This window comes from Tympanuchus pallidicinctus, unplaced genomic scaffold (genome assembly GCF_026119805.1).
Source record: "Tympanuchus pallidicinctus isolate F22 unplaced genomic scaffold, pur_lepc_1.0 scaffold1, whole genome shotgun sequence".
Classification (NCBI taxonomy): Eukaryota; Metazoa; Chordata; class Aves; order Galliformes; family Phasianidae; genus Tympanuchus; species Tympanuchus pallidicinctus.
Window position 1 is genome coordinate 82,038,815 of NW_026294618.1, and position 24,098 is coordinate 82,062,912.

At 44.1% G+C, this 24,098-nt stretch overlaps 1 protein-coding gene across 3 annotated transcripts in view; it reads right to left on the reverse strand.

The window, feature by feature from the left end:
- Nucleotides 1-24,098, reverse strand: part of LOC128080768 (uncharacterized) — a 52,470-nt gene that overhangs the window by 16,995 nt on the left and 11,377 nt on the right. For all 3 annotated transcript variants that reach the window (XM_052683377.1, XM_052683366.1, XM_052683385.1), the window contains exons 2-3: nucleotides 19,717-19,792; nucleotides 18,012-18,502 (exon numbers count right to left, since the gene is read on the reverse strand). In XM_052683377.1, coding sequence (XP_052539337.1) covers nucleotides 18,012-18,502; nucleotides 19,717-19,792 — 567 coding nt within the window. The remainder of the gene's footprint in view (nucleotides 1-18,011; nucleotides 18,503-19,716; nucleotides 19,793-24,098) is intronic.

Sequence of the window (24,098 nt, forward strand, 5' to 3'; positions counted from 1 at the left end):
GCTTCACAGTACACTTGGGTGAATCCCCAGGGATGGCGGAGCAAGGCAGCAACACTGCATTCTGCAGTGCCTCAGAAGCACCATGGGATCCTGTGCTGAAAGGGAAAAAGCAAAATACTTTCCAGTGTAACCCAATGCTTAGCGAGGTCCCATACCCTGGTCGCCTTATGATTCCATTAGGGTGCCAAAAAAACTCACTATTTCCCATCTACACAGTAGCAGAGGCAGCAAAACCTTAAATATATTCACTCTGGCCTCATATTAGGACAACTAGAGAGGAACAACAGAGATAGTAATTACACCTTTTAGAAGACATGACAAAGACTAACTGAAAAGTCTGAACAAGCCGTGGGTGGATGACAACCAGCCAGACTTCACTAGGAGGAATTCAAGTGCTCAGCTGTATCTGAAGTCCTACGCTTCTGGCAGAAAACAGAGGTGCTCTTTTCACTGATGCTGCCATGCCAAGTCTTAATGGTAAAAGGATCTTAACGCTATTTGCTACAGTTCAAGGATGTTGGCATTTTGTATTAAAAACAAGATGCTCTACAAAACAATTTGTGTTAGCTGTAATCTCCAGTGTGCTATTTGATAGACTCGATACTAAAATCCAAATATGATACCCCCTCATCTGCAATTTGTAAATATGGAGCACAAACCTTAGCAGAGGAAACCCTCTGGAATAGCTGGGTTTTCCTGTTACTACTTAAACTGGAAGCATGGCAAGACCACTGATGCTGTGCTCTTCCAGCTTTACAGCAAGAGTCCAAGAGAGTCAGTCAGAAGAAAAAAAAACAAAAAACAAAAAAACACCAGGAGGAGGAACAGAAGGGACAGAGAACAAGCAAGCCACATGATCCCGCAGCTGAGAATGAATAAACAGAAGGCCAGTTACTGAATATTATTCTATCTAACCAAATTGCTTCCGCCTCACTTGCAGCCACACACTCCCTGCACCCAGCACAGTAAAGCCATGCGTTAGAGAACGTAAGCAACACATCTTTGTAGGGCTTTCCATCACTTGGTTTTCTCTCGCCTTGCCAAACCTGAGCAGAGTTTTGGAGAAGGAAGCTGCAATGCTGTAGTGCCTAGCAACAGCTGGGGACTTTCCACAGCAGCCTCTCCTCATCCTCCCTTTGGAGCTGGCCATGAGACAAAGCAACTCATTAACTCCTATTTACATAGATACAGGCAGAGCTGAAATAACATTTATTTGCCTACATGATTTGCAGTAGCCTACAGCCAGGGGGAACAGCCCATAAAAAAGGTGACACATTCAGTTTATTAATCAGCTTAGTAACCCTGGGATTATTCCTAACTCCCAGGCCAATCTGGAAGAGCAGTTTTGTTTCCTCTCTTTTCAAGAGCTATGACAGGGAGAAGAGCAGAGATTTGCTGAAGGTCATGTAGAATATTAATAGCAGAGCTGAGAATAAACTGTACAGTTTGGTTTCTGAGATTCTTTGTTCCACCTGCAATAAAAGAAATGGAAGAAAAAGAGGAGAGGCTCAGCCTCTCTATTTCAATTAAAAAGTCTCTCCTGCTGGTCTCAGACAGAAGCATTGGCATCAGAGCTGACACCTACAACCTGGGAGCACTATTACTTACATGGTGGAAAATTTGTTTTATGATCTGCCGTTGTTTCTGCTTACAAGAAGGAAATGACATGGCTAAGGAAACGTGGAAAGTTTTTTTTGAAGACACAAGAGTTAATGCGTCACTCTAAAAACACATTTGAATTGGAACATATTAGGGTTAAAGTCCCAGAAAACAGCAGAATCAGTTCAGGCTAAGAACCCTCCCACCCATCCCACCTCCTGTTACACAAATGCTCTCTGCTCATAACTCAGCAACTCCCTCCCTCTTGGATCTGGATCTAAAAACGAAGCTGCAGGAATTGGAAACTATCACTTCGAGGGTTACGTGTTTACAGAGTAACACACTGTAACGAGCCCTTGAACTGGTACGCACAGCTTTGCGGGATGTCACCACCGCGTCAAAATACCACACTGACAGCAGAGATGAACCACCACGCCTGCCTCACAGAGTGCACAGCCCTCTCATTCAGCCTCATTTCAGGAAAGATCTCCAGTCAGGCAGCAGTGCCTAACTGAAGCCCTCTAACATCAGTTTGAACAGTCACAAACCTGAGCCAAACAGCGAGGGCTGCACGCACCTCACTGCTTATACAAAGCGCAGCATCACACAGATGGCTGTAGGATATATAAGCAAACAAAGCATATAGATACTGATACTGCAAGATCCTTCTAGGAACAGAGCAATCCTCAAGAAAGGGGAATTTCTGTCATGCTACTGAGGTTCAAAATAAATATTTACTATGCTGGCTAAGAACAGTTCAAAATCAGGTATCACAGCTTAATTTTCAAATACTGGAGCCTGGTGAATTGCTGGAATCAGTGTACAGTGCGAAGTGCCAACTTGTATGTTAGTAAACCTTTCACCTCACACCTCCTTTTTATATTTCTGTTTTTCTGCACATTTCTGTTTTTATAATGGTTTCCTTTTTATTATCTCCACAGGACAAAACAACAGCTCTTTGCTTACCTAATTCTATTATTTTTTTTAAAATTATTATCATTCATTATTATACTTCATTACCTGGTTGTAGCTTTAAATCTAACGGCCTGTAAGCTGTTGGATACAGCTCAAATATTATTTTTCCACACCAGTTTAATTGATTTGGTGCAAGAGTGCTTAGAAACTTTCAGTGCAAGTTAACCTGTCATTTAATTTACTTTAAATCAGCGCATTTCAAACTCCATATACTGATACGCAATCACCTTGTTCCAACTTAAAGATTTTGAAGGGCTTTTTCACTTCTTTAATGAAAATGATTTCAAAGCAGTAACAAAATAAAACTGTGTTTACCAGGTTTGCTACAATTTAACTTCAAATCAGGCTTCTGGAAGAACATTAATCAGAAGGAACAACAAGGCAGTCAAAGCTTGAGTGTCTATCACAGAGAATGTAAATGTAGAAACAGATAGATGATTTGCCTTTGTTTGGAAAAAAGAACTGAAACAGGAAAAACTGCAAAGCCCCAGGAAACATCACAACAACACATAAACTGCACATTTGAGGACAGAACAGAAGGCTGAGGTAGAAGGAGCACGGGAAGGAAGAAACCGTGCCCAGCAATGGTTTATCCACGAAAGACCAAAACCAACAGAAACTGAACAAATCAGCTTTGCAGCCTGAGAAGGGAAGGACAGAAATGGTCACAGCATGCTTCTTGTGGCAGGAGGTGAAGTAGACACCAGTGCAGAAGCAACACTGCATGAGCTCCAGCCCAGTGCCACAGCAGGTGAAGGCACCAAGATGACCAGAGTAGCGTGGCCTTTGCTCCTGGGAAGGTGTGCAAGAGTTGGGAGCTGCTCAACCTCCTCTCCAGCAGCCCCAAAGCCAAATTTTGGCTGCACTCTGCCTGCCATGCCTGAGGAAATTCCAGGTGCAAGGCTGGGGTGCAACTGTGGTGGGTAGAGGGTGTTCAGATCCTGAGCAAATTGCGTGCCACCTGCCCCCGTCCACCATATGGCTCAGAGTGGCCAGCCTAACGGGCCACAGGGACAAGATGCTCCTGAATTAAAAGAAAGGAACTGGCCACTACCAATGGTAACATTCCAATGAAGTGAGGCATGAAACCCCCACATGCCTCAAGCTGAGTCCAGCAGCAAGGCTGAAGCTCTCATGTGTCCTTTCAACAACAGCTCCAGCCATCTCTTCACAAAACCACCACTGATGAGTGCAGGCATGTCCCAACCACGCAAGTGGTGCTGAGCCACTGGCCCAGGTAGCAAGGGAACCGAACTACAGCTCCTCTCATTTCTCTTATAGGGTGACAGGTGCCTGCAAATACAAAGCCAGGTCTTCCATTCTGATCAGCTTAGAAAGATAGCACGCAAAAGACTTTTTAAGCTGTTTTAGAGGCTGATGTCAGGCTTTCTATTTAAATTCCTTGGCACTGAGCAGTGCTGCTATGGGATGAGCATCACCTCTTAACTCTGCAGTATAAGAGCTGCAAGTAAAAAGGGTAGGTCATTGGCTCTGCAGCTGTACAGGAAAGCAACTCCAGCTGGCTGTAGCCTGGAGTCAGGGGTATAGCACAGGGACGTGCAGGCACCACCAGGTGCACGACCTAGCTATCCTGCAATGGGAGTGTTCAGGCTCCCAGGCACATGCGACTTTAATCAGCAGAGAAACAAGGGGGCAAGGTGTTCCCAGCTGTCACCTGAGGTTGCTCTGCATGCACATTACCCCTGTGCAGCCTTCGACCGGGGATGCCCTGTGCCAAGGCAGCGCCCACACGTGCAAGACTACCACAAAGGTTCTGCCCCATCCCTGCAGCTGGGCAGCATTAGGAAAGATCCATTTCAGCTACAGCCTTAAATCACAACTATCATCTGTCAGAAACTGGACACTGCTCCAGCAGAAGTTAAGCAGCCTCAGGGCACTCTAAAATACAAGTCAACCCAAGCGGTTTGGCCAGCAGGCTCTTCCTACAAAAACAAACTCCAGCATCCAAAGGCTGTAAATTCTGTGGTAATATTTTGGAATATCCTGAAAAGCCTCTGAACTTTCTAGAAAGTTATTTCTATTTCATATTCCATGGAATTAGTCACTAAAACATTTTAATTTTTTTTGCCACAACACTTATCTTCAAGCTGAAACTCCTTCAAAACATTAACAGATTTGGTCTGTGAACATCATTATAAACGGCTCCCACCTCTAACAAATGGAGGAGCCCCAGTTTTTCAGGCAACACCCCTGGCCAGCAAACAGTATGAACCCAATGCCTCTATTACGGTGTAAACACTAACTGCTTAGTGTCTCTGCACAGAGAAAATGCTGATTAGCAAGTGATTGCTAAGAATAAATTCAAACTAGAAAAAAAAACTCACAAAAATGTGTACCATGGGGTACTTGTCAAGGATGATACACCATGAAAATCACAAAAAACCAGAGTGGTCACAAAATCCCCTCCAGCATGATGCCCTTAAGTCTCTTTATTTGGTGCATTACTGGGAGGCACTGGGCTGCCGCTACTAAGACCAATGGGTGAGAACTAACAGCAAATATGAAATGGCCCTGAATCACAGGTCAGTTTTAACTGCAGGTACGGTATGTCTTCCCACAACAGATCACTCTCTAAACAAAAGCAAACCAATCAAATCTAAATTGGAAAAGATGCACAAATAATTGCAATGAGTGGCACCTAATGCTCAGGGCAATGCCTGCTGCAGAAGGATCTGAGTCAAAGCCTGGCCAGCAAGGTCTGCCACCTGGCGTAACAACTGAATTCCCACCACTCCCAAGGCCCAGGGAGCAGATAACATTATTCTTCTTACAATCTGCTCTTTGAAGCTCTCTGAATATCACACTAGAGCCACAGCTAATGTAAACACTGTTACCTACTTACACAATTATGGCCTACACAAACAGACTTCTTGCCTGTCTGTAGATGACTCTGGTTTTCTATTGCTCCTTGGTCATCTGTGTGGCATAAGATTTCTAAATATGCACTGGATCCATATGAAGCCCTGTCTCCCTAAACAGGGATCAATAGGAGAGATTTGCCCTGGCACTTGCACCACTAGCACTTTGATTTGAATGGAGGGGAGATATTGGGATAGGAGAATGGAACAGTCTATATAGAGCATCTCTGGCTCAGCCGCCACTTCCCCTGCTGGTCTGGCAGAGTCTGAGTCTGCTGATCTGCAGGGTACATCAGATGGTTCATCTATTCACTCCTCGCCAATCCCAAATCCCTTGCTGAGTTTTCTTTAAGGCCTGAAAAAAAAATAATGCAGATCTCCATTTGTTCAGTAAATGGACCTGACTGAAAACTCCGGCAACCTGTGGAGTAACAAAAATATGAAGAAGGGGCAGGATTCATTAATTTCCTATCACTCACCCATACACACCGAAGCTACCAGAGCTCAAATGCTGGGCTCACCCCTCCTGCTCACTAGAGCTTAGGAGGGGAGGAAGGGTTTGGTTTCACAGCTGGCAGGCATGGTAGTAGCTCCTGAGAAAAAGCTCACAAGGATTTAAATTCAGGGTTGCCAATGTGACCTTTTCCTCCCTTCACTCCCAGCTTTGGCTCCAAAGCTGTCCACGGGGAACATCCAGTCGTCTAACATATCATCTGATGTCTCTATACTTTGTCTCACTTCTGCTGTTCCAACTCGTGACCATTAACCAGAGCCTTGTCTTGGACACAACTTCAAAGTCCTCCCTCCCCACAGAGTTTTGCCATAGGCAGAGCGAGGGCAGAAGGCACTCCGCCTCCTGCAGGAGCACTGGGGGCTCAAAACAAACAGCCTCAAACCCTCCCAATGCTTACCGTTCAAGTCCTGCCTCCTCAGTGCACCAAGAAGGGGTTAAAACATTAGCACAAGTCAGACCATAGAGTAAACACAGTTTCCTGTGAGCAGGAAGACACAGAGAGGGCTCTGAAAAACCATACAGCTGTATAGCCTGGGAAAGAAATAAAATGCAAGAAAAGTCAGTGCAAGGTACAGACTTGTCAGACGTGACACTGCAAAGACACAAAGAGGGCTGTTCCAACCCCAAGGGACACAGGCACACCAGAGGGTGTCCCTGACGCTCTACCAGCATCCTCAGCTAACTGAGAATCTGATCATGTCCTCCCTCCAAAGGTTCTGTGGTTTCACAAGCCAGCCACAGGACCCCCCCCACACCAGCCAGCCAACAGATGGAACATCTGGGGCAGCAGGTTTCGAGAAGAGTGCTCACTCTCACAGGTTCTGCCCAGCAGAGGAAAACAGAATTGTACATGTGGAGAGCAAACAAAAAAAAACCAAACCAAACCAAAACAAAAAAGCTCAACTGCTTTGGGGCTCTCGATTTTTAAGCCAATTTCTTCACAATTTGAAAGTGAACCTGAATGTTTTAGATGGTGATACATGAGTTTGAATGCCTGCTCACCAGTCCCCAAACCTGGCTAACTATACCCTTTAAGGCAAAGACACTTTTCTGGAGGAAAAATACTGTATCCACCTCTAACCCATCACAGAAGAGTGGCCAATGGAGATCACCATCACACCAGCACCATAAATTCTTAGACAGGAGATTGCTCTTAGTGGAGCTCCTCCAAGCAGAGCAACACAGGATACACTCACTGCTCTAAACTATCTCAAGTGGCACTGATGGCACACATAGCCTGTTCTTTATAATGGAAATTCCAAAGGTGATCTAGAATCGCCTCCCATCATCTCAGCAGCTGAGCACAGCAAAGGATACCATTCTTTGGGAACGCTCACCTTGTGTTCAAGCCAGTGCTGCCAACAGCACACACAAAGACAACTTTAAACAGAAAATACACAAGGTCATATCTTCAGATGAGAACTTGGATCTGTAGACAGCAGAGAAGCTCTGAACAAGCCAAATGCAGAGTGACTGCAAAAATAGCTCTGAGAAGCCAAAACAAACCTGCCTCAAAGAAACAAACAAGCAAACATCCCAAGCTATGGGGCTGGTTGAGGCTCCACAGAGTCTGAACACAAGTTACAGAGTCCCATTTCTTCTTATTCTGACACACACGTGGCATGGCATGTCAGCACAGCTTATTTCAGCATCTTCTTCCTTCATGACTATGCTTATTTGTGAGATCCCATTTGTTTGCAAGGACATGTGAAAATAATTTTACATAAGTAAGTACTATATTAGAAATTACAGGTCAGAAGATGATTAACAGACCAGAGAGACTTTTTTTCTTTTTTTTTGGTCTTTACGTAAACATCTTGGAAATTGCAGTAGTAGAACCTTAATCACTACAGAAAGAAGTGATGAAGTAACCCAACCATTCTCAAGTTTTCCAACTCATCATCTACATGTTCTCCTGTTCTCCTGCTCCCTATTGAGATCCACATACACAGTAGTAACAAGCAAACATCCTGAAGTGGCTGGGTAGCTAACAGGATAAAGGCCTCTTACTCCAAGCAGTTAATCAATTTATAAAGCATGTAATTAACCACTGTGCTTACAGAATGTTCTGCCTGCCTATGATGTGAGCCACGTCCCAGTGCAGCAGTCCCAGCCCACACCTTCCTTACAGCACAGCACTGAACAGCACATGGGGCTTTGGGTGCCAATTGTGGGACAAAACTCTGAGCTTGTGATGGAGTTTGATCTACCAACTCTGATTGAGCAGGCCTGGGCCTGTATCAACATGAACAGCTTGCAAGGATTTCATTGGAGCCCACATTCTCTGGCTGGTTCTTTGCCCATCCTTCTAAGTAGGTAGGTAGCTCCCTTCATTGCTGGTGATGAGCACTCATGGACTTTGATATCCCACTGCGTCCCCTCTGTCCACACCCTCATGGCTGCATGTGGCTCCAGACAACACACAGAATCCTCTCCGACATGAGAAGTGACACAACCAGTTCTTTTACCCACATGCTTCAGTGCTCAAGAGCTTCAGTATTTCCAAAGATCTGTGAACACCAGCACAGGAGACACGTCACTCTTGCCAACCTTTTGAATGTCTCCTACGAAAAAGCAGTCAAGTATTAGCTCAGAACCAGGAGGAGGCTGTGACACTTAGATGTTAGCAGAGCATGGCAACCCTTACAGCTGCACCCATTAGGAAACTGCTGGAGAACTGCTGACTTGACGTATGCAACTGCACTATCTGCATCGAGATCCACTTTCCAAATACTTGGAAATAGATATTCAACTTCACATTCTGTAAGCTCTGTACCAGAGCCCCTACAATACGTGCCAGTGTTCTTGATATCAATTTCAACACACAGATCATTTAGGATTATTTTTTTTTTTTGTCCTCATGCTTACAGAATGGTCACATTGTAGGACCATGAGGGCTCTTTCACTCACCACACTGGATAACAGGAGAAGTTCAGATCATCTCATTAAGAGAGGAAAGAACAGAGTACAGAGGCAGACCTGAATGTCTCAAGGCTAGCTTGCTGTGATCCTCTGTGGAGAGAAGCAGGTTGATAATAAAAGCAAGAATTTATACTACATTTATATGAATAGCTTTGAGACAATTTGTTTGAGTGATTGGTATATTTCCCTTAAAAGCAAATGACTTGGCTCAGCCATTCCCTGACCTGTGGTGGTTTCCCCTGTTGCAAACCACAACATCTGTAATATAACAAGTATGGATTTATAACAGCAACAAAAATCAGGCATCTGATTTTAGTTTAAGGATACCTCTACCTATTACAGAACTACACAGACTCCCTTAGCTTTGCATTTTGGAAAATGTTTTGTTAAACTGTTCCTTGTTTCTTAATCCCATTATCCCCACATACCACCCTGTCAGAATCCACAGGAGTGTCTGATGAGCTTGTGAGGCAACATTCAAGATAAGGAATTTCTAAACTCTCCACAGGTAGGCAAAAGACTCATCTATGCTGTCAAAAATGAGCACACCAACAGCACTAGCAAAGTAACCTATGAAATAATTCACCGTTTAATCATTTCTATAACTGCTCAACCTAGTTTTCCATGTTCAAACACATGAAGGTGGAATTATTCCTCACAAGGATATGTGAGGATTTTAAAACACAAGTGTATTTGTAAAAATAAAAATTAATTTTCAATTTTCACAGCATTATCATTTACATTCCTAATACTTTACAGAATCTTGAGCTTTGCAAATTCATTTCTGAATGAACCTAAGGAGGTACTTTAAATGAGCTAGCAATGTCTAAGAGATTGAAAAACAACATTTTCAAAGAGGAAAGCCAGCAAATTTAATAGGGTTTCTTTGAAATATCTTCATTTACGTATTTTTAATTTACTTGTGGCCCCCAAGACACATCCATGCTTTTGAAATCTTGCATTTAGAAAAAAATGCAGTGACACATTCTTGGATGGGGCTCGAGGTGTTTGTCTCTGACTTACTGATCATTATTTCATCATAATCAATTGCAGCTCAACTAGAAGTGTACATCTGGGAACAAAGCTCTAGAGAAGAACAGGAAGCTTCAGAGGTGAATCTGCACTGGTTTAATGCTTTTTCAATTTACATGTGAAGTAGATGCCACTGTTGAGTCCCTCCTTCTGTGAGATGAGCCATGGACCAATGCCCAAAACTCTCATTGACATCAACCAGCTTAAAGACAGCAAAAGCAGAGCCCAGCAGCACAGTTCTCATTTGAGCCAACAACGGAGAGTCTATTCAGAGTTAAGGCAGAAAATCAGAGCTAAGCCCCAGCCCACGCCAAGGACAGCTGCACTGATGACAGCCAGGCTGACTATTCTACCGCACCAAAGCTCTTCTCAAAAAACAGCATTTCCTAGACTGTTTACTCTAGTCACAGACTTGGCCTTAAAAGCTCAGTCAGCTTCTGCCTGCTCAACAGTAATGGCTGCTGTGGTTTTCGGGTCTCAGGCATGCTCCAAGACAGGCTGCCTACTTTCAGTCTGTGGTAGCAGAACTGAAGCACTTGCATTAATAAATCAATCAGAAGATGTCTCTGTTTCTTCTGTTTCCAAGCCTGCACTACCACACCTCCCTCCATCCTTCTTGCCCTCTCTTCCTGGAACAGGCTGCCCAGGGAGGCTGTGGAGTCTCCTTCTCTGGAGATGTTCAAGACCTGCCTGGACACCTACTTGTGTGACCTGGTGTAGGGAACCTGCTTTGGCAGGGGGGTTGGACTCGATGATCTCTGGGGGTCCCTTCCAACCCCTACAATTCTGTGATTCTGTGATTCCTAGCAGGACACAGATTGCTAAGGTAAGTGGGTCACCTCCCAAGCATCACTGGTAACAAGAGCTAGACAAGGAAAGTGACTTAACTTGAGATCCAGGGCTACGCAGCACCAGGGGAGAGCAGAGGGGAAAAAACAAGCTCTTACGCTCCATCTCTTGCCACCATAACTTTCATAACTTGCTCTTACAGTGTGATTTTTAAGCAGAAGCAGCTCCCATTATCTTGTGGGTGCTGATTGGTCACTTCTGTAAATGCTTAAGGTGGGAATTCAATGGTACCAGGGCAGCTGGGGAGGAACAAAAGATAGGGTCTAACCTATTTCTTCCACTCATTCCAGGTTCTCATCTACATAATCAAGTAAAAAAAAAAAAAAGTGATCAGAAAACTGACACCAGCACCCCACGCTGTCTTGGCTACAACAGGAACAAACCCTTGCGTCCAAACAGCTACTTATTCTACCCTTTCCAATTCCCTCAAGTTCACCTCAACGTTTGTCTGAAGAAGTTAACTGTAAATCTTTCTCCTCTTCAGAGGTTGTTACCATAAGCAAAAGATGCAACTTATCATGCCTGAAGAGAAATCCATTCATCTGCAGACTGAATACAACACGGGCAGTTACAGCATATGGCAAAGCCGCCTGCTAACTCCTTTTCTCCCCAGGCAACGATGAGATATTTGTATCACAATGAGCCACATGCTGAGGGAGGAGTGGGAAGGGAGAGGTATCTGGCTAACAAACAGCCACACTGGGACCCAACCCAGGCACTCCTTCTAGTCCAGACATGTCAAAGAGGAGGGAGGTGAGGATAATCCTGCTCTGTTCTAGAGACCACTAGAAAGAAGGCCTTGACCTTCATTTACAGGCAACATCTATTAAGTGGTCTTGTTGGAAAGTAAAAGCAAGTCACAGCAAAACTTCTTAATCTGCCAGGCCCTTAAGGCTACTTGGGCTGAATACAGAGAGAGGGAGCGTACCAGCGTTATCCTGCACTGTGTCGTGTCAAAGCAAGAAACAAAACATCCTTGCAAAACCTTCTTCAAAAAGGGCCTACAGCAGACAACACAAAGGAGACAGAACGGATATATGTCAAAAAGGTGGTCATCCTTGGGTACACAACCCAGTACCCACGCTGTGACAATCAACCATTCACCCCACTTCACATTTTGACCAGCTGCATCATTGCTGCAGTTACAATCTCTGGGTTTTGCTGCATGATTTTTGCTGCAGCCCGCTGGCAGCCCATCATAAACCACTGCCAGTAGGTACAGGACACTGGGCTCTGCCTTCTGCTAGTACCAGTAGGTATTACTTTCAGTGGTGCTCTAGCAAGAGATAAAAAAAATGACACAGAGGTCAAAAGCCCATTCATGTACAGACAGATGCTGGCACCAGAGATGGGAGCATGTTCCCTGCCTGCCTTTCACTTGCTCAACTAGTTCCCCTCTTTCAGATACGCTGGGATGGCCCATTTGCTCCCTCCAGGACTACCTACCCCTCAGAGTCACACCAGTAGATAAAATCACACGTAGTACCACCAGCATCACCCAGAACATCTCCCTAAGTCAAATCCCAAGGACATATGCCACTGGTGCCCATATGCCCATTTGATCTCCTCTTCCTGGTCTGCAGCCAAAGAACCAACTCTACCTAATACCTTCTAACCAGGCTTTGGAGCTAAGAGAAAAAAGAAAGACAGCTGAGTTGGGAAGGTAACCAGCAAGCCTGCCAATCTAAATGATAAGAATGATAAGCTAAATGATAAGCTGGCTTTAACCTCAGGCTCATAACTTACTACCACTGGTGCCAGGTACTGTTATTGTCCCTTTGGGAATCCTAATACCAAAAATAAATTAAAAAAAAAAAAAAAAGATTCTTAGTTGTTTCCACTGATTTCTATCCTCATCTTCCCCTTCCTAACTCACGTATCTCCCCTTCAGTACATTCTTCCATTAACTCATTCAAGCTCTCTGGTGTACTCCAGATCACCCTAACCATACTAGTCACCAACCATATCATCTTTCAAGATCCAAAGCAGAACTTCAATGAACCAGATTTCAGATGTTTCAGCAGATGTTCTCACTACTGGCTCACTCTTGGACACAACCAACAGTACCAAGGCTCTGCAGCAGTCCAAATAACTGTATCACTTAACATCTCCTTGCAAGAGAAGGCAAAGTTACACAGACAGACATATAGGGAAAAAGAGATAAAGATCTCCAGGCAGAAGCACCCATACACAGATGTACAGTCTGCATCCTCGGAGAGATTTAAAAGCCTGGACCTGGTCCTGGACTGTCTCTATTCAGCCCTGCTGGTGCAGGAAATTGCACAAGATGATCTTCAGAGGTTCCTTCCAACCTCAGCCATTCTGTGAGATTGCTTAACCTCTATCACGTTGATCCGTGCCAAAAGTTTAGGAGTAGAATGATTTATCTTACTCACCTTGCCCTGGATGTTTAGAAGCAGGCACCACAGCAGGTGAAGCCTTACTGTTAGCAAAGTAACAACATCACTTGCCTCCCTCAGGAAAGGAAAGGAAAACATTCTCCTTCCTAGAAAGCAGGTAAGCTAAACTCTGCATGGCTTACTACTCTATTCTGCTCTGATTCATCCAGCCCTGACAGCATGCAGGCACTTCCACTATGGTATGTTTTTGCATGGATTAGAGAGTAAGAACCATCCAGAAAACACTCGGGATGCAGAGAAAGATAAAGATATTTACTGCCTGACAGAACTGTAATCACCTCCTCTGAATACCGTGAGGTTCCTCGTGCCTTCCCTAGTTACTGAGTCTCTCTACTTCCCAGACCTGGGCATTTTCAGAAGGCACTCTTCCTCCCCACACCATACTTCATCGGATTACAATTTCCTGAATTCACAAACCAGACATCAGATGGAGGGCACCATGAAACAACAAATCAGAAGAGAACATCTCCTCACTTCTTTCAAAAAGAGAAAAAAAATGAGATATCTACTATGCCCCACACGGTACGTGTCTGGAATCCCAGAGCCTCCTGCAGCAGAACTATATCCTTATCCTTGCTAGATGACCAGCCTAATACTTTTTTTTTTCAGCCCCTGACTTTCCCATGCTAGGATTGTCTTGCAGCAGCTATGCATAGCATTTGTTTCATTGGCTGCTTCATGGCCAAATACTGGCAAGGGTGAGATGGTCAGAGGCTTCAGTGTGGGATGAACAGCTGCCATCGGGTATGTTTTGGAGGTGAAAAATTAAAGCAAAATAGCAGAAGGTTACCAGAAGCAGAATTTCTCATTCTATCACGGCACAACTGGTTTCTGCAAGAGTTTCCTTATTATATTGCTTCAAGAAGCTACCAGCTGTACTTGGGGATAAAGAAGTGCTATGGCTCAGCTTTTCACACCTGGAATAGACAAATTCTGGATGGGGTCCGGGAAGAAGTGGTGAAAATCATTATGTTCAGCACAGATCAATGACTCGGTCACTCTGGGGAGCGAGGCCCAGGGCAGAGAGAGATGAAAATATCACCAGTGCAGGAGTGGGTTTTCGGGCAACCCTGAGCAGTAAGAGGCAAGCTCAGAAAAGACAACAGATGATAACAATTTTCAGTAACTGATAAGGGCTGGATTCAAATAAGAGGATGAAAGGTGAAAAGGACTTGTGAGCTCTCACATTCTCTATCTGGAAGCTATTTGTCAAGTTTGGGAGAGGCAGGCAAGGGCAAAGCCCAGCTGTGTTAAGGATGTGGAAACTTCACCCTGGATCCATTAGCAGCACGAAGACCAGACCCCAGTGGACCAGAGTGCACACACTGAACCTTCCTTCATCATTTTATGGTGCATGCCCATAGCTTGCTTTCCTGCAGCTTCTGTGCAATTGATATCAGCCCAAAAGAAAGCTTTCAAAGCCTGCCAGTGCCTGCCCAACCAAAATGCCAGCATTCAAGTATTCATCAGAAGAACCATTGAGCTTGATCATACAGCTAAGTTCAGATCAGAGATAATGCTGCCCCAGGTCGCTTCAGTGCCAAGCCAAGACAAAGCCTCCATCACCCATCATGCACTGAAACTATTCACTCACCAAAACAGTGCAGTGTCTGCAACAGGAAATTCAAGTTTCAGGTGCATTTTTCTCTTTTGTGCTAGCCCTTTTCATCCTAGAATCTCAAAGCATTCTAAATGATGCATTAGGCCTCCTTAAGACAATGAAAGTTTGATATTATCTACTCACACACACAGGTAAACCATAGCAGAAGCGTTTCACTTGTTCAGAACTACCCAATGACTTCATAGCATAACCTAGGTATGCAGATTCTGCTTTGTACTTTTAAGTGATGCTTTCCCTACCAACCACCTACCCACATATAAATGAAAACGGTTTGTTTACTCATCTTGCCAACCCACAGCTGCTCTCAGATTACGATCTCCCTCCCTGCAAAGGCTGCACTCTGAAATCTACTCTCACCATCTTGAAAAGTCAACAGAGCTCCAGCAAGCCCCAATAAATGGCACAGGAGGAAGGATCATCTACTTCCTCTCTGTTTACAGAGCACGTCAAGAACAATCAATCTCATCCCCTGGACCTCCTTATACGTCTGTCAAACTTTGTGGTCCTTGTTGCCTTTACCTCAAACCATCAAAAGCTCTCCATGCTCTGTTTGACCTCGAGAATCAGCACTGCCACAAAAGCCAGATCTGCTCATGTTAGCAGGCTGCCAGTCTTTCTGGGACACACACAGCCTCTGTTAAATGGCAAGTGGTTGGCAGCAGGGCCTGCGCGTAATGAGGTTGCTATCTAAGAACCGTGATCAAGGGGCAGCTAGGAGAAGGCATTCACTGGAGCAATACAGGCGTCTGCACGAGCCAGGGTATTTCAGCCCAATTAAGGGAAGAAAAGAAGAAGTCTTCTGAGGTAATTTTCCAGTCCTTTGGAGAAGTGAAGAAAAGCGTGTATTGAATTCCCCTTCTTAGCCTCAATAGAGAAGAGATGAAGCGGGTAGCTAACCAACCAGGGTGGGTAATACTCCGGCAACTGTCCAAACTGATGGCTGGGGCACAAAAGGGTAGAATCACACTGTCCTGTGAAGCTGGAAAGACATGGCTTGGCACCTAACCAGAATGGGACGCTTTAAACATGCTCTTATGCAGCCTCTCCTGCTGAGAAAGGCTGAACTGAAAAGTCCAGATGGTGGAGATTTCCATTTTATCCACAGGCCATGGAGGTAGAAGCACAGCAATACCCTAATCCCTTAAATGCACTCAGACTTCCCACTTTTCTCTCTCAAATTTGTTCTCCTTCCTTATAAAAAGGCATACATTCACTGGAGCCCAGGAAGGCGTGTCTTCCTGCAAAAACTGCCTTGTATGTTCAGTTCTAAAAACAGCTTAAGTGTCCCAACACAGAGCCACTCCACACCACGACTCTGGACTGATCTTCTATCACCATCCAACAGAAATAGGATTTGATGCAAAGACAAAGCACTCACCATCTCTTCACTCACACCTGAGCAACTATAGCATGCACATATACGTATCTTCCTGTCTCTGAAGACATTTGCTTCTAGAACTAAATAATTTTGCCAGATACACGGAGCTGCACGAATGCTGAGGGACAAGTGTGGGAAACATCTGCTGTTCAGAAAAGTATCCATCTGATCAAATCCATCAGCTTCATTCTGGCAAATAAACACGTAAGACAGTAAGGAAACAAATCACAAAGTGAGAGTGGCTTGATGGACAGAGTCCAGGTGGAGCCTTAGAGTAGCCAGTTGATATCAACTTTGCTCATCTGCACTGTTTTGATAACTAAAAAGGCACATTATGCCAAATGAACAGGCATTTAATAAAAATGGCATTTTTTTTGCAGAATGAAGACAGATGAAGAAAGAAACTCATAGCTCCTGTTGACCAGCTAGGGGATAGAGATACTGACCAAGACTTGCCCTGCTTCACATAAGGATTCTGCAGAACTCAAAATCAAAAACAGATTTCACATCACTGTTCTAAGAAACAAGTCAGCAAAAGCCTGAATCTACACTACTTCTCTCATGATTTTCATAGCAGAAACAAGTACAGGTGACAAGCAAAGATATGCAGCGAATGAGACTTTCTGGATCAAGGAAGAAATAATCATAATGCTTCAAGAGCTTAACAGTTGAAAATAAACCAATTAAAAATATAAAAATACAAATGATCAAAGTCCCACAAAATTCAGGCTGCATCTCCCTTTGTGTTGGCTTGCCTATGCTAAAGTCTCCCAAAATATATCATTTTAAAATTAGCTTAGGGAAATGGAAAATAAATATATAGTTGTTTCTGTGTTATTCTTCCCCTCCCCTCCCCCCCCAACTGCTCCATCTCATTGGCTTAGTGGGAACATTCTTCATGAGGTCAGATCTAGTACATCCAGCCAACCAGAGGCAGCAAAATTCTTCCCTAATGAGAGGAAATTCAGAACTCAAAATAACTGTCTTTAAATTACTGCAATTTAGCAGGGTCAGCAGATGTCTGCAGATATTCTTTCAGACTGACACTATACCATTGCAAGAAAAACAAATAATGAAGAGCAGTTTGCAATACTAACTCTGCAGCAGCACCTATTTGAAGAGCAGCAACAGACAGGCACTGTGCAGGCCAACTCACATCTCATACCAGGTATGCCCTATGTCTTTTCCTCAGCTGACCACCCTGGGCAAAGTATACCTCAGTCCCAGCTCCTTAGAGCAAAATCAAGAGTAACTGCACTAAAGCAGTTTGCTTTTGTAAACTATTAAGGATATAAGAAGTATAGTTTTACATTGCTGTAAAACTCGCAGAAAGAATAAAAAGACAAGTCCAAAGAGGTCAAGAAACTCACAGATACTTAGTACCTAACATCAAATCTATGCCTACTTCCACTGCACAGGTGCTCATTCATACACCCCTGAACAATAAATTCCTATCAGAGTAAATGGCATGAGTCAGTTCACGGCAGCAGGAGTAACCTGACTGAATTCCAGTGATTTTGTTCCTATGTCATTCAATAATCCAGACTATGTGTTGCATTCTTAACGTGTACCAAGATAGAGGCACAACTGTAGCAGAAGCCGTTAAAGTTGCAGCAACCTTACCTCTTAAAGAGGTATCTAAACTAATTTATCCTAGGCAGACTGCAGAAGAACTGCAGAATCAATTATGCCTCTAAAGGCACAATCACAGGAAACAACTTCTTGAATTTACTGAGCCCTGCCTCAATAATCCTCTTCCACTTTAGCTTACAACACCTCCTCTCAAGTGATGCCACTTTCCTGGTATGAAGTTCTGCCTTACCTGCTGCATTTTTTCCAGGTCAAGGCTGGGCCTGCAGATCTTATCCCCATATCCTTGCCGATGTCTCTTACATGGCATGACTTGCTCAAGGCCTGTCCCAACACTCGTCAAGATTAAAGGTCTCGAGGCTGGGTTGCGCACCAGAGGCTGGAGTCTCTTGGGAGGGGAGGCACTGAACAGCACAGGGCTTGGGCTTGCATGCAGACCATCAGCCTGCTCTGCAACAGGCTGGAAGGACATGGCGCACAAGTTCTTCACTTCTTCGTCACTGGAGGAGGTGTTGTTGCTGTCACTGCAGCACGCAAGCCTGCTGACCTGGGACCACTTCCGCTTCTCAGCAGCAAACTCTCGGTTGATGCGCTCCAGCTCCTCTTCCGAGCTGTGGCGATCCAGGCTGGCATGGAGAAGAGCTCGGACCTTGCAGCATTGGTTCTCCTGGTTCTGGAGCTGGTTGGTGGCCAGAGGGGTCAAGGTACAATTCCGTCTTCTCTCTGGCGGGGAGAGAGAGAGAGAGAGAGAAATGACAGAGCAGATCTCTATCTCATGCCATGAAACGGGCCTCATTTCTCCTGACCCGTTTTTATTACTTCCTCCCAAGAAAACTTCTGAGCTGTTTTCCACATTTTCTTCCCAGAAGAAATGTCTCTGCTGAATGCTTCCCACAGAAGTTTCCAGATCTTTCTTTAGACCATACTGCTCACAAACTGTTAGCTAGAAGTCTTGTCACACAATAAGAACATGGACCTGCTGCCCACCTTAACCCCAAAAGGCAGAGAGAACGCGGTCCTACACGCATTCTGTCAGGCCCTTACCTCCAGCTAAAATATTAAGTTCCAGTGACCAGTTCTCAGGGCAGAGGAAACACATAAGTTATGGTATTCTAAGAATATTTTAAGAAGCATGTCTGTAGCTCAAATAGCAGATTTGCTTTCTGGAGCTAAACGCCCTTCTCCTGTTCCAAAATTTTTCATATAAAAGAGCCTGCCTTCAGCCATAAGCTTAGTATACTCTATACCCGTTCTGGAGGTAAGTACATGAGGACAACTTTCAATTTTGGCTGGACATGCTCTGTGGGTCAGGAATTTGAGTTCTCCTGCCTTTGCATAAAAATCCACCTGAATTTGGCCATAGGGCATGTATAAATGGCAGAGACTTACTGCACTCAACAGATGCAATTCCTGCAGATAAAAAAATATCACATCCAAAAACAGTGGCAAGACACCTGAACACCTTTCTTCTATCCCAAATGCCTAGCTAGATTCAGTAACAGAGGTACCCAATACCAATGGTGCAGGATGGAGATAATTAGACAAATGAGTCCAGGATCACAGGGAAAGGAAAATCAAAACTGGAAGCAAAAAGGAAGATAAAACCTAGAACAAAGACAGTGTGGATGCACAAGTATGGAACAGAAGATGCATTCTCACTCTCGGCTCTGCTGCTGACTTGATAGGAGATACTGACCATCCCACATCTACAGTACTACCAGCTTAACGTGTGGTTATCAATATCCGTGACTGATAAGAAAAGTGTGACTACAGCATCTGATATCACTTCCCTCTGTGAGGTTCCAAAAACTTCAAGGTGCCCAGTTTAATGTATCTGGTTGTGGTACAGTGGGGACTGCAAAGGAGGCATTTGCAAGAGAAAATCAAAACACACTTCAACTGTAGTATTCCAGGACCCTCCTAACTTGTCCCTTTACCTCTGTCGATTTGAACAAGTTCTTGATTCTCTCCCTCAGAGTCATCGCTGTCCTCATCGCTTGGGGAGTAGGAGATCTAGGGAGCAAGGAGAAAGAAAAGGCTTCATCATGATACTGAGCATTGCCTCGCTGCTGCCCAAGCCACTTCCCCCACCCTTCCCTTCTCATATCCTGCAGGCATCCCCTCATCTAACCGCACACACCCCACCATAGCACCTCCCTGTAAACACATCCTCATCTCCCAACCTCAAACTCCCATCACATCCTCTTACTTGCAGCAACACAGAACAAACAACCTACCACTATTTCCACCTTGCTGCACCACCAATTCTTTCCCAAGCACAACGAATGTACCCAGTCCTTAGCTCCCCAGATGCACTGTTTATAACCATCAAGGCCTACCACATCCACATCATGTGGACAACTGAATCTTCAAAACCCATCACTGTAGGGGGGAAGAGGAGAAAAAAAAAAAGGCATCCTGTCAACAGCACTATCATCTCACAAGGCACCCACAAGTGGATGTGGCATGTTAACTTTAGCCATCTTATGTATGTACCCACACTTCCCCTTGAAGACACACACATAAGCCACAAAAGAACAGACATATCACTTTCCTTACAGCATGACTCTGAAGAATATAACAGAAATAAAAGAAACAGGCTTCTACAGCAATGTGACAAACAACACTATACTCTCCCTGCTAACACCAGTACTTAGAATTTAACTGAACACCCTTAAATAACTGCCCTAAGAGTAATGACAACTCATGTATTTTGCGTATCTGGAATTTTCAGAGATATTTGCATTGAGTCAGCCAATGGACTAGAGCAAGCCACTTACTGCACACCCAAATACCACTTACACTACATGTGTTCTAACACTAAGCAAACTTGGTGGCAACCTACTGAGAGGGACTGAGATCTGAATCCAAATTTTTGCAGCTCAAATCAGAAACTCAGCAGGAGTTGGTTACATGTAGAGGAAACCCTACCTCCCTAGTTCCTGACTTATGATCTGCTGCACAGGGCATACTTGGAAGTTATTACACCTGATCAAACCTTGGAGCTACACAGCTTACTATGTGTTTCTGGCAGTGCCAAAAAAGAAATGAGTCAAAGGATAATGCAGTACTTCAACAGAAACATTCACAAGAGAGAGTTCTGGAACAATACCATCACTGCAAGATGAGCCTTATTATCCCTTACACATTTTATCCCAAATAACAACAAATATTCCGATCACTCTTAGCTTTCTCTGAGTCTCAGAAATTACCTGGCCACAACAGTATCCAGTGACAAAGGGTTTCAAAAGTTACATGCTGTGTTTCCACTTGAAAAGTGTTTCATGAGCTGTGCTTGACTTTTATATAAGGTGAGGCAGCAAGCAACCATTATACTGATACGGACTCATCTCCCCTCCTCCACTGTTCCCAGGGAAGTGTCCTTTGAGTGTTTCAGCCTCCCAGACACCCAAAAGTGCAACTACACTTAATTAGGTGCCTCCGAGTGAAAGACATATACAACTGACACAGAGAAATAGCAGGGAAATACTGACTGATACTAAATTTGACAGATATTAATTCAACTCACCTACTTTGTCACCATCCTCTAGAGATTTTTAACCCCTGAAGAAGTCTGCTGCCAACTTTTTCTCTCTCTCTCTTTAAGTGCTACCTTATAACCTTCCATATTTACAAGGCCCTTTACGAAGCCATAAAACATCTTTCTACCTTGCTCGTCTTTTTAAGCTACTTTTCCAGTTGTCAAACCATGAATGGGGAAAGCGGCCAAGGTTTACCTGTGTTTCTAATATTCTTGAAGTACACGCAGGGAGTTGCTTTTCTACCACAACTACAACTTTCTTGCATACATTCACACGTACACATTATTTAATAAAGGCAGTGCTGAGGAACTCTGCCAGATCAACAGAGTTCTAGCTGTCCCCAGAACAGGTATAATACCCTGTTTGTGCCCTGGGGGTGGGCAGCTGACACTGAGATATCATTGTGCTGGCTGCTGAACAGACAGACAGCGGCCTTGTCATCGGAACAAAAGCTAGGGCTCCAGTTCTAACCTGAGAGGTACTGACCTTACTTTGTTGCTCATTCGCACATTAAAAAATAAATAACAATAAATAAATAAATAAATTTGGACATCGCTGGAGTTTCAATGAGCTTTAAGGTCTCTGTGTGGGAAACCCATCAGCTCTGAGCTTGATACTGTGAGGATGCCAGTACATGGCACGGTTCTGCTTCCAAGAGAGCCTGTGACACTTAGCACGCACAGGTCAATGAGCCACTGTCCAATGTCACTGGCCTGAGATGATCAAAACAGGAGTTGGATTGGAGTCAACGATTGACATTCTGAAGGTCTTTGTGTCTGCTGGTCCTGCATTTCCAAAACACCCAGCCCTCCCCACACAAGTGCAATGCAGCTAGCCTGCTGCCTGCACAAGTGCAATTTAGATGATCCCTAGTTTCACCATGAATAATTAGTCTCTCTGCTAAGTTCCTTGTCCCACAGTCAGCCAATGCTGCCCATCTGAGTTGCCCTGAACGTTCCTCAAAAGGTTTTGTCCAGAGCACTTGAAAGAGAAGAAACCCTGCTTCAACCAAGAAAAAACTGAATTTGTGGATTTGGTCCCACTGCACACACCGAAGAAATTACAGTGGTAGGACAATACAAAAGGTTCCAGGAAAAGGGGGCTCCCCTAATGTTAATCATCCTCAGTGTTTCAGAAAGCAAGCATCCACTCTCCTAAGAACAACTTAATAACAAAAATATAAAGTGCTCCTCTTTGTAATACCAATCTTTTGTCTAGAAAGAACATTAGACCAATAGCACGCTCTCATGACATCCAGACTTTTATTTCTTCTGCTATTAAACCATTGCTCTGGACTGCTGATTGAAATCAGCTTGTGATGTATATCGTGAAAATATTAACTGTAAAAAAAGCCCTAAAACTCAGCAATTGTGCAGGTCATGCATGGCTAAAAAAAAAAAAAGAAAGAAACTCAAAAGTCCCTTTCCCTCTGATGTCACATCACTGGCACTGTCTTTCACAAATCCTCTCACCTATAATTTTTTGTGCAGGTTATGTATATGCAAATACTGTCCTGCTTGGTCTTCCCATCCTTCAGCCACAGACACAATCATTTCCCTCTCATTAGTCATTTGTCAGGGCTTTCCATTTTAGTATTGTTAAACTCTCCTCTTATTAGTAAATCCTTCCACAAATTATGCCACAGTTTTGGGAAATGAAGTCTCCCAGCCTTCTGCATACGATATGCTAGCTCCCTTGCTCCCACCCTAGCAGAGAACCAGCATTCATAGCGGACAAGCATTAATTCACAATGTTCAAATTTTATGGCAAAGAACTTCATGTGTAACATATCACATAGGCAAATATTAATTTCAGATTGGAAAAAGGACTGGACATTTGTGTAGATAACAATCATTTCCAAAACAATAAAGATACAGGAAGTCAAAACTTATGCATTGACCAGCTGGAGATAAATGCTCTCCATTGACTCTTTCTAGGCTGCAGCAGTTAAAACTTCCTCACTTCAACAGCATCTCATTAAATGAGTGTTCAAGTCTCCAGCTTCCCTTCTGAAGTCCCCATCCTACCTTAGTCAAAATTGTGCTTTTGTCTGAGGCAGAACAGTCCTTTTTGCCTCACGAACTCTGAACAGTGACACTGCGATAACAGAAAACTTGGATCTCTATGTCAAAGATCCCACTAGACTTCATTCACAGCACACGAATTGCAGAACTTTTTAGATTGGAAGGGATCCTCTAGTCCTGCACCCTGCTCAGGCTGGGTCAGCAAAAGCATGCTGCCCAGAACTTTGCCCCACACATGCCATACTTCAACAAACACAAGCACAGAAAAGAAGATCTCATCTCCAATTCACATGGATGTGAATGTTTACAAGCATGGCACAAAACCACAAGAACAGGTGCCCATCCACCCTCCACTCTTTCTTGCAGAAATGCAAAAGATCTAAAGTTCAAAGACAGAAGCCTCCTTCTGATGTGGATTTCAGCTTTACACCTGGGTCCTCCAGCACCAGACAAGCATTCTGTCAGGTTAAGGGCTCTCATGCCAAATGGAAACACAAACTCCCCCATACATTTGATTTTGCACCAACCTCCAGTAAGTAAAGATGGTTTTGTGTACAACAGCCAGGTGATGTTTAAGAAATGAGTGCAAAACATTTAACTTCGGGAGAGATTTATCATAAAAGACAAACAAGCAGATGTAAGAAAAGGCTAGAGACAAAAATCTGTCTCTTCCCCACTGCTGCTTGTCAGATGAGTAATGACAACTAGCTGCAGCCCAGGCACTAAAAGGCCCAACCACCCTTAGAGTCATAC